This window comes from Anolis sagrei, chromosome 9 (assembly GCF_037176765.1).
Source record: "Anolis sagrei isolate rAnoSag1 chromosome 9, rAnoSag1.mat, whole genome shotgun sequence".
Lineage (NCBI taxonomy): Eukaryota > Metazoa > Chordata > Lepidosauria > Squamata > Dactyloidae > Anolis > Anolis sagrei.
Genome location: NC_090029.1, coordinates 35,591,776 through 35,603,169, shown reverse-complemented (window position 1 = coordinate 35,603,169; position 11,394 = coordinate 35,591,776). Strand labels below are relative to the sequence as shown.

At 42.7% G+C, this 11,394-nt stretch overlaps 1 protein-coding gene across 1 annotated transcript; it reads left to right on the top strand.

Annotated features, from left to right (window-relative positions):
* Positions 1–460: 460 nt before the first annotated feature.
* AEN (apoptosis enhancing nuclease) lies at positions 461–10,365 on the top strand. The gene is made up of 4 exons (XM_060755855.2): positions 461–532; positions 3,267–3,969; positions 7,963–8,163; positions 9,839–10,365. The coding sequence occupies exons 2-4, from the start codon at positions 3,331–3,333 to the stop codon at positions 10,028–10,030; spliced, it is 1,032 nt and encodes a 343-aa protein (XP_060611838.2). The 5' UTR covers positions 461–532; positions 3,267–3,330; the 3' UTR covers positions 10,031–10,365.
* The last annotated feature ends 1,029 nt before the right edge of the window (positions 10,366–11,394 follow it).

Here is an 11,394-nt window from a genome sequence, read left to right as displayed (position 1 = left end):
CAGATACTGCTCAAAGGACATTTAATCCACTACCAAACTCACAAATTTTGTATTTTTGTATTTTGTCTGTTTGTTTGCTTTGTTCTGTTAGAAATGTAATATAATTGACTGGTTGCTGATGACTCGATAAATAAATAAATAAATGGGAGTTGTAGTTTTCCAAGGTCTTTAGCCTTTTGGGAGTTGTAGTTTTCCAAGATCTCTGCCAAAAGTTGGTGCCTCACCAAACTAGAACTCCCAGAATTCCATTGCACAGAGCCCTGGCACTCAAAAGTGGTGTCAAGCCGTATCAATTCTGCAATGCAGATGCAATTCTGCAAACCAAATAAAGAGGAACAACCAGTTCTCTTACTCTCAGCACAGGGATCCACACAGACATGCGCAGTAGAAGGGAACGCCAGGCAGGGAATATGTTAATCGCACCTCGAAGGCGTCCAATCAGGGCTAGGAGGCGTGGCCGAAGCCTGGGACTTGCCCGGGCATGTGGAAGCCATCGCTTCCGGGAAAGCCACGTGGGAGCCGGCTGGCTTAGGTAAGGGGGAAATCATAATAGGGAAATAATAGGGTGTCAATAGACATTTGGGGGAACGAGTGGGGTGGGAGGGCAGAGGGGAGCCTGGGCCACATTTCTCAGACCCACAGCAACTGGAGGGAGGGGGAAAGGCTGAACTTGGGAGGAATCAAACCGGTCTGTGTAGATGGCCAGGCTGCCCTTTGTAAATAACTTCAGCCAGAGTTGGGAAAGTGTGCCTGTGGCCCCTTCTACACTGCCATGTAATCCAGATGATTAAAGCAGATAAGACACTTTGTCTGCTTTGAGCTGGATTATATGAGTCTACATTGCCATATAATCCAGTTCAAAGCAGATAATATGGCTGTGTAGGCCTGAGTTTTGGATTGCAGCCCCCCAAAATCTCCCAGCCATTAGGGGATTCTGGGAATCACAGTCTCAAAATCAAACTTCCACAGGATCTGGGTTATAACAATACCATATAATCTAAATTATCTGCTTTGAACTGGATTATATGACAGTGTAGACTCTTATAATCCAGTTCAAAGCAGATAATATAGCTGAGTTTTGGATTGCAGGCCCCCAAAATCTCCCAGCCATTAAGGGATTTCAGGAGTCACAGTCTCAAAATCAAACTTCCACAGGATCTGGGTTATAACAATACCATATAATCTGAATTATCTGCTTTGAACTGGATTATATGACAGTGTAGACTCTTATAATCCAGTTCAAAGCAGATAATATGGCTGTGTAGGCCTGAGTTTTGGATTGCAGGCCCCCAAAATCTCCCAGCCATTAGGGGATTCTGGGAGTGGCAGTCTCAAAATCAAACTTCCATAGGATCTGGGTTATAACAATACCATATAATCTGGATTATCTGCTTTGAACTGGATTATATGACAGTGTAGACTCTTATAATCCAGTTCAAAGCAGATAATATGGCTGTGTAGGCCTGAGTTTTGGATTTCAGGCCCCCAAAATCTCCCAGCCATTAGGGGATTCTGGGAGTGGCAGTCTCAAAATCAAACTTCCATAGGATCTGGGTTATAACTACCATATAATACGGATTATCTGCTTTGAACTGGATTATATGGCAGTGTAGACTCCTATAATCCACATCAAAGCAGATAAATGTGGATTATTTGCTTTGATCATCTGGGGGCCTATTCACACAGCCCTATATTCCAGAATATCAAGGCAGAAAATTTCACATTATCCCAATGTGGACTCAGATAATCCAATTCAAAGTAGATAATCTGGTTTTTATATGGCTGTGTAGGCCTGAGCTTTGGATTCCAGGCCCTCAAAATATCCCAGCCATTAGGGGATTCTGGGAATCACAATCTCAAAATCAAACTTCCACAGGATCTGGGTTATAACAGTACCATATAATCTGGATTATCTGCTTTGAACTGGATTATATGACAGTGTAGACTCTTATAATCCAGTTCAAAGCAGATAATACGGCTGTGTAGGCCTGAGTTTTGGAATGCAGGCCCCCAAAATATCCCAACCATTAGGGGATTCTGTGAGTGGCAGTCTCAAAATCAAACTTCCACAGGATCTGAGTTATAACTACCATATAATCCGGATTATCTGCTTTGAACTGGATTATATGACAGTGTAGATTCTTATAATCTACACTTATAATATAATTTGTGTGCCAAGTTTGGTTCAATCCCATTGTTGGCGGAGCTCAGAATGCTCTTTGATTGTAGGTGAACTATAAAACCCAGAAACTACAATTACAACTACAGAGGGATATTTGTTGATCCCCCTCTACACTGCCATACAATAATCCAGATTATTATTCTTATTACCTACTTTGACCTTGATTATATGAATCTACACTGCCATATAATCCAGTTCAAAGGAGATACTCTGGATTTTATATGGCAGTGTAGTTGGGGCTTGAGTTAGCAACTCTTGCTGTGCTGGTATGGCTGTACCAGGAGCTCCAACTTTATTTTCTTTCTGTTATCTGTTTGCAGTCATAGGGCAGGCCACCTGTCCATCAAAATTAAGCTTTGGTTCCGCCCCTTGTTCAGGGCTCTGGGAGGGAAAGGAGCCATTTTTTGGGCAGTCTCACATTAGGAAGCTAAACTATGGGACGTAGACCAGCTCGTCCCGTAGAAAAAGCTTCTTTTCTCAATAACATCCGGGGAAACAGAAACAGAAATTCCAGGGAAAAGGTCCCAAGGCTCTGGCTGAGAGCTCACAGCCTCTCAGCCTAACAGCAATCAGAAGGAAAACAGTCCTGAAGTTTTCAAAGAATTCTCTGAGGGAGGACAGCACTACAGATCCACAGAACTCCAGCTGAAATATCTACAAGCCTTGGCAGGTTAGGTCTACTCGATACCCAGACGCATTTGGAATTGGTAGTAGGACCCACACCGATGAGGCATAGAAAGTAAACAGCCTGGGAGAGGTTAAATAGGGTTTTTTCCTACAGAGAAAGTTCAGTTAATCAAAGTCAGGTACCAGTCCATTGAGGACTAGACTAAGAAAGCCTTGAAGTGTTGTTTGAACCATTGAAGATTTGTTGTTTGTTCCATAATTAAGACTTTGTTGTATCATTAAAGACTCTAAAGACCATCACTTCAGAAAAATCCCTGGAACCTCTCTTTGAGGCGCCCTGGCTTCCCACTGGGCTTAAAGTATACGTCTTATAGAAAAGACAGCTGTTACAGGCCCAGCGCGCGACAGAACACTTGCCCAACCCCTTTTCTCACCTTACTGCCTTTTCATTTGTCAGGATCCCCATATACTCGTCAGGGGAGATAAGCCCAGGGAAAGTGGACCAGGGAAACCGCTTGAGGATGGATCGACAGGTACCCAAATGTTGTTGCTCCAGCTGGAGCCCACACCACCTTCTACATAAATCTCACGTGGGTGCGACAAGCGCTGTCCAGAAGAAAAAGAAAAGCCGGAAGCACCAACGTTTTTCATCACGAAGAGATCTAGAGCAGTGGCGACGCCTGAGAGGTGGATCGAGGGAGAAGACTCTGTTGATGTCAAGTGGTAAATCACAACGCACCTTACTCTTGGAAGCCAGGCAGAACGGTCCGTTGTCGCTCGAGGATATAGCAAAGGTGGACTCAGTCACATCTCCTCCTCCGGTCAACTCTTCCCCTTCGTCCAGCCCAGCCAAGCAGCCTTCACCATCTCGAGATCTTCAGGTCGCCAGCAGTTCTGCAAAGAACGTGGGTTCTTCGTCCTGCCCGAAGCTCAAGAAACCGAAGAAGTGTGTGGCAATTGATTGCGAAATGGTAGGCACCGGACCGAATGGGAAAACGAGCGAGTTGGCCCGGTGTACGGTGGTCAGCTATGACGGAGACGTCATCTACGACAAATACATCCGCCCAGAGCTTCCGGTTGTCGATTATAGGACTCCGTGGAGCGGGATCACCCAAAGGCACATGGAAAACGCCACTCCTTTCAAGGTGGCCCAAGGAGAGGTGAGCATTTATTTTATTTATTTACTTACTTTATTTGTATACCGCTGTTCTCAGCCCTTAGGCGACTCACAGCGGTTAACAACGGTAGCAGCAAAAATTCAATGCTAACATCAACAAGATATTTAAAAACAATTAACACAATAACTGTTGGGGTTCAGCCTGAGTTTGAACTTGAACCTGATTCTCTGTTTGTTCCTCCTGATGCTAATGAAAGTATATTTACTGATGCTAATAGAAATGTACCTTTTGATGCCAATGCTCCTGAAATTAGTGAGGAAGGAACTGCTGTAGGTTTGGAAAATGCCAATGTTCCTGAAATTAGTGAGGAAGGAACTTCTGTGGATTTGGAAAATGAAAGTACCAGTGTTCCTGAGAATGTTTCAGAGGGAAGCCATGACCTTTCCCTCCCTTCTGCACCTGTTAACCATAATGACAACAGAAGGGGCCAAATTTGGGAAGACAGAAGTAAAACACTCAGTTTGCGTCGATCCTCCCGAATTCAAGAATTAAAAACATTGGCTTCAAAACAGAAGGGCGGTTCACGGAACCGATTCTTGAGTTTTAATTGCAATACGCCGAGCTGATTGCCTCAGTTCAGGCATCGTTTCAGAATTGATGAAGACCTTGGCAGTTCTCCCGGTTCCCTGGCCATAGTTTGGGAAGATTTCTAGGATATCAAGTACGGTTAGTGGATTGCTAACAGAATCCAGTATTTTCCCAGTGAGGCTTTTGGTTTTGCTTTGTCCATTTAAATTCATGTTTGCTGATTTTGCTGTGGCTTTTGACTTGCATTTTTCCTTTATTTTGTAACCATTTTTCTTCAATAAAAAAGGATTGTTTTTCACAGCCAAGTGTGGTGGATAGTTATCTTAGGGCCTCGTCCCCTGCTCTGGATTGCAACAATAACAGACGAGACAATTAACATCAATAACCAATAAACATGATCCAGACTCGTCATCCGTTGTTCCGTTCCTATATTCATTGCACTGCCTATTCAAACACCTGTTCAAATAACCAAGATTTCGCTTTTCTCGAAATACCATTAGAGATGGAGCCGATCTGATGTCCGTGGGAAGGGCGTTCCACAGCCGAGGGGCCACCACAGAGAAGGCCCTGTCTCTCGTCCCTGCCAACCGTGCCTGTGTTGCAGGCAGGATCGAGAGCAGGGCCTCCCCGGAAGATCTCAAAGTCCTAGTGGGTTCGTAGGCAGAGATGCGATCGGATAGGTAACTTGGGCCGGAACCGTTTAGGGCTTTATAGGCCAACGCCAGCACTTTGAATTGTGCCCGGAATCAAATTGGTAGCCAGTGGAGTTGGCGTAACAGAGGGGTTATATGCTCCCTGCGCACCGCTCCTGTTAGTATCATGGGACTCGAGAATCATGGGACAGGATCTACACAGTACTCAGAACTATGGGTTATGATTATGTATTTAGAGTGGAATGTACTGTATATACTCGAGTATAAGCCTAGTTTTTTAGGCTGAAAAAGTCCCCCTTGGCTTATACTCAACGTTATTTATTATTTTACTCGGTTATTATTATTTTCATTTCATTTATTATTTTATTCTATTTATTATTATTACATTTATCATTTTACTCTATTATTATACATTTATTATTTTACTGTATAAGTGTTGTTATTGCTACATTCATTATTTTACCATTTTTATTATTGTTGTTATTACATTTATTACGTTACTCTCTTTATTATTGTTGGAAGGATACATAAGCACATTTACATTGAAGAAGGTAAATAACCATTTAATCAGAGTTGGACAGTCTTATCTTCAATTACCATTTTTGTAAATATTCGAAAATATATAACCTACTGATTCCTCACTTAATGTAATTTAATTGGTATCTATTTTTATTTTGCAATTTACCCGTAGCAGCTGCATTTCCCACCCTCGGCTTATACTCGAGTCGATCCGTTTTCCTGTTTTTTTGTGGTAAAATTAGGTGCATCGGCTTATATTCAGGTTGGCTTATAATCGAGTATATACGGTATTTATTAGGACTGGGCAACCACGGAAAAATTTGTTTCTAAACTCGATTCGTTTTTAGGGGGTTTTTGCGTTTCAATTTTTAAAAGAATTCCGAAATTTTTCTTTAAAAAAGTTCGAAATTTATGAAATTTCGGAAATTACGAAACAATAACGAAACAATTACGAATCGATTCGTTAATGGCGGACGCGACCGCGCAATACGCTAAAAAAACCCCTCCAAATGGGAGAGGGGGAACTTCTGAAGCTTCCCTCTCCCTCTGTTGTTGACTGTTGGTGAGATAATTATATATTTTTTTCATTGATAAAACAAACAACAACTATAAAACTTGCACCAGACATGCGGAAATAATAACAAAACGATTTCGAAACAATTACGAAACAAATTGAAAAATTCGTTTCGATTTTTAGTTGCTCCTGAATGGTTCAATATCGCTTCGTTATCAAAAAAAAAATAACGAATTAATAACGAATTGCGAAATTAATGAACGAAACCGCCCAGCCCTAGTACTTATGTATTTATTTACGACATTTATATGCCGCCATTCTCACCCTGAAGGGGACTCAGAGCGGTTTATTATATATATATATATATATATACACACACACACATACACATACACACAATCTATTATAATAGCATAGAACAATATCAGTATTAAATGTAACTATATTGTACTATACCATTATATAGTACTATACCATTATATAGTATATTGTAATATTATTAGTAATATTACATGTAATATAAATATATAATTATAATATATTATTATTAGTATTATATTGCATTACATTATAATATTATATACAATATAGTAGTTTGAACAATGGCTTCAAACTACAAGAGAGGAGATTCCATCTGAACATTAGGAAGAACTTCCTGACTGTGAGAGCCGTTCAGCAGTGGAACTCTCTGCCCCGAGTGTGGTGGAGGCTCCTTCTTTGGAAGCTTTTAAGCAGAGGCTGGATGGCCATCTGTCAGGGGTGATTTGAATGCAATATTCCTGCTTCTTGGCAGAATGGGGTTGGACTGGATGGCCCAGGAGGTCTCTTCCAACTCTAGGATTCTATGATTCTATGATATTTATATATAATATATAAACACACACATTATATTATATTAGCATATTATATTATTAGCATATATATATGGAACCAGCAATTACACTATGTAAGAAAATTTGAAAACTGTTCCAGGCTTGCAAGTATCATTTCCTGTTTAATTGTGCAGTCCTTATTGTGAAAGTGGAACCCCCAAAGGTGCAATGGGTTAAACCCTTGTGCCAGCAGGACTGCTGACCAAAAGGACGGCGGTTTGAATCCGGGGAGTGGGTTGAGCTCCTGTCTGTCAGCTCCAGCTTTCCATGCAGGGACATGAGAGAAGCCTCCGACCTGATGGTAAAACATCCAGCCATCCCCTGCAAAATCCTTGTAGACAGCCAATTCTCTCACACCAGAAGTGACTTGCAGTTTCTCAAGTCGCTCCTGACACGAAAAAATAAACAAACTTTGAAAGTAGTTGTCGGACTCCAAAAACTTTGTTTTTGTGGCTTCCACAAGCTAAGGTGAATATTATATTAATTAAATCATAAACACCATAATTAAACAATAAACAGAACTTTGGACACATGAATAAAATCAGTGGGAAATTCATTGAAAAACTATCGCAAAATGTGCTCCTGCAAAAACTAAGTTTTGGCAGTTTAATAAACTTTTCCCATGTTTTGATGGTAGAACCAATTAGGAATTGACATTTTTAACCCAGGAACAAAAAGCATGTACATAGTGTTTGTGTTGTAATAACTCTGTCACAACATTATCTTGCTGTGTCCACTTGTTTATTTTAAGAAAATGTTTGTAATCTTTGCTTGTTGGGTCCTTTAAATAAATAAAAGTAGGGGCAAAAACTTTAAGCATGTATTTATATTCTTCCTGAAACTTTCTGTGTTAAGGAAGTAGGCTGACTACCTTTTCCAATCCTTGCAGATCCTTCAGATCTTGAGGGACAAAATAGTGGTGGGCCACGCCCTTCACAATGACTTCCGGGCTTTAAAATACTTCCACCCTCGAGCCTGGATACGGGACACAAGCCGATGCCCGCTGCTGCTCAAGAAGATGGGTCCGTCTGTAAGAAACTGTGTGTCGCTTAAGAACTTGGCTAGCCAGCTGCTCTCCAAAACAATACAGGTAATGACGATTTCCTTTCTTGGATTCATAGCGCATCCTGGTACGATCCACAAGTAGATGATCTATATTTGCAAATAAATTCGTTCAAAATCAGACAATGTGATTTTCTGGATGTGTTTTCTCATGTTGCCTTTCTCATGTTTTCTCATGTTGCCTCTCACTGTCTACCTAGGACAGTGTTTCTTAGCCTTCCTAATGCCGAAACCCTTTAATACAGTTCCTCATGTGGTGGTGACCCCCAACCATAAAATTATTTTTGATGCTACTTCATAACTGTAGTTCTTTCATCTCAAGAACAGACAAGCATCCCAAGCTCTGAGGATGACATGGGAAGGAATCCCACGGGAGCATTGCAGCACACCCAAAATCCTGGGAGTCACTCTGGACCGTGCTCTTACCTACAAGAAGCACTGCCTGAACATCAAGCAAAAAATTGGGTGCTAGAAACAATATCATACGAAAGCTGACTGGCACAACCTGGGGATCACAACCAGATACAGTGAAGACATCTGCCCTTGCGCTGTGCTACTCTGCTGCTGAGTATGCATGCCCAGTGTGGAACACATCTCACCACACTAAAACAGTGGATGTGGCTCTTAAGGAGACATGCCGCATTATCATGGAGTGTCTGTGCCCTACACCACTGGAGAAATGACACTGCCTAGCCGGTATTGCACCACCTGACATCCGCCGGGAAGTGGCAGCCAATAGTGAAAGGACCAAGGCAGAGACATCTCCAGCTCATCCCTTGTTTGGGTATCAAACAGAGAAAATACAAAATTTTGAGTTTGGTAGTTGATTAAATGTCCTTTGACCAGTATCTGGCCACTTGGATTGCTTCTGGTGTTGCTGCAAGAAGGTCCTCCATTGTGCATGTGGCAAGGCTCAGGGTGCATTGCAGCAGGTGGTCAGTGGTTTGCTCTTCTCCACACTCGCATGCTGTGGATTCCATTTTGTGGCCCCATTTCTTAAGGTTGGCTCTGCATCTCGTGGTGCCTGAGCGCAGTCTGTTCAGCACCTTCGAAGTCGCCTGGTCTTCTGTGTGCCCAGGGGGGAGTCTCTCATTTGGTATCACCCACGGATTGAGGTTCTGGGTTTGAGCCTGCCACTTTTGGACTCTCACTTGCTGAGGTGTTCCAGCGAGTGTCTCTGTAGATCTTAGAAAACTATGTCTTGATTTAAGTCGTTGACGTTCTGGCTGATACCCAAACAGGGGATGAGCTGGAGATGTCTCTGCTTTGGTCCTTTCACTATTGGCTTCTACTTCCCGGCGGATGTCAGGTGGTGCGATACCGGCTAGACACTGTAATTTCTCCAGTGGTGTAGGGCGCAGACACCCCGTGATAATGCGGCATGTTTCATGAAGAGCCACATCCCCTGTTTTAGCGTGGTGAGATGTGTACTCAGCAGCAGAGTAGCACAGCGCAAGGGCAGATGTCTTCACTGTGTCTGGTTGTGATCCCCAGGTTGTGCCAGTCAGCTTTCATATGATATTGTTTCTAGCACCCAAGTTTTTGCTTGATGTTCAGGCAGTGCTTCTTGTAGGTCAGAGCACGGTCCAGAGTGACTCCCAAGATTTTGGGTGTGATGTGTTCCACACTGGGCATGCATTGATTGATCATTGATTGGAATGTATTGATCAACCTGTTCTTTGTTTCCCCTTGCCTTGCCTTAGGTAAGCAGAAAAGGACATTCGTCCGTAGAAGATGCCCAGACTTCAATGGAGCTCTATCGCTTGGTGGACATCGAGTGGGAGCAGGGACTGGCTTCCAGCTTCTCCTCCAGCCCTCCAGACAGCGGCACGGACAGCGATTGCTATATGGACGACCAGTATTGGCCGGAGGACCTTGATGTCGACTGCAAGTGAAGGCCAAAAATCCCCCTCGATGGTGCTTTTGTGAGCCATCGACTGACGTTCACATGTTCAACGTGGCTGCTTTAATTTATTGTTTGCCTATTTGCACAACCCAAAGAGAGCAAGAGTCTGATTGATATTGAGTACCTCTGTCTCATTCCTTTGACTAAAGAACTCCTCCACAGGATGCCACTTTAGGAATGAGGAAAACAAAGAAACAAAAGCCAGAAGAAGCCATTAATGATCACTCAGGATGACTCTTAGAGAAGAGGTTGGCAATATGTGGCCTTGAGCACTTGGAGTGGATCTGCTCCACACTCCCCCATTAAATGTGACATGACACAGTTTCAGGTGGCGTGTTCTAAATAATGTGACTGCGTCAACATCCAATCCTCTGACTTGGAAGTTTTATGGAGTATTTTGAATTCTTTTCTAGAGACCTCTAAAGTTGAGGTTGTAAGTGCCCAAAGTTGAGGTTGTAAGTATGGAGTAGAGCACTTTATAAAGTGCTTCACAAAAATACAGTCTCATTCGTATTCTGTAGGGTTAAGGGAACACTTCTCTAGGAATCTAGATCCTCTAAATCAGGCATGGGCAAACTTGGGCCTTCCAGGGGTTTTGGACTACAACTCCCACAATTCCTAACAGCCTACCGGCTGTTAGGAATTGTGGGAGTTGTAGTCCAAAACCCCTGGAAGGCCCAAGTTTGCTCATGTCTGCTCTAAATCAAGGGTTCTCAGACTTTTTCAGCTGCAGAGCTGTTGCAACCCAGATCAGGAAACGAGTCCATAAGATTAATCCAGCACACTTGACTGTGGGAAAAACAATAATTTCTTATTGATGAAAAATGGTAACAAAATAGAGGAAAAATACAAAGTCAAAAAGCCACAGTAAAACTCGGCAGTCAGGAATATCTCAAAACTAGATCAAAATTCCAAAAGCAATACTACAAAAACCTGGAACCTGTTAGCATTTCACTAACCGTACTTGGAAACTAGAAGCCTCTGGGAATGCAGGCCATGGGAAATGGGAAATCTGCCAAGATATTGCCTCAGTCTAAACAATGCTTGATCTAACGAGACGGCCCGGGGAGAGACACTTAAAACTAAAGAAACTGTTTCGGGACACGCCTCCAGGCTTTGAAGCCTGTGCCTCCCTTTCCTTTAATCTGCTTGACCTTCACAGACTCTGCGATTCACTCCTGTTTTTCCAAATCTGTCCTTTCCTATCCTCATTAAAAAAAGGCAGGTGTTAGCTCCTCTGGAGAGCTATCACCGCCTGAATCTGAAACATTCTCATCAGGCTGTGCAGTTTCACTTTCCAAGCCACTGACCTCAGAATCAACAGTTTCCAAACCCTCAGGGAAAAATACATGT

What these genes read in the sequence shown, in the direction of transcription:
- AEN (XM_060755855.2), top strand. Translation starts at nt 3,331, where the DNA reads ATGGATCGACAGGTACCCAAATGTTGTTGCTCCAGCTGGAGCCCACAC. An exon ending in TCAAGGTGGCCCAAGGAGAG is followed by an intron (nt 3,970 to 7,962) that starts GTGAGCATTTAT and finishes CAATCCTTGCAG; the next exon opens with ATCCTTCAGATCTTGAGGGA. An exon ending in TGCTCTCCAAAACAATACAG is followed by an intron (nt 8,164 to 9,838) that starts GTAATGACGATT and finishes GCCTTGCCTTAG; the next exon opens with GTAAGCAGAAAAGGACATTC.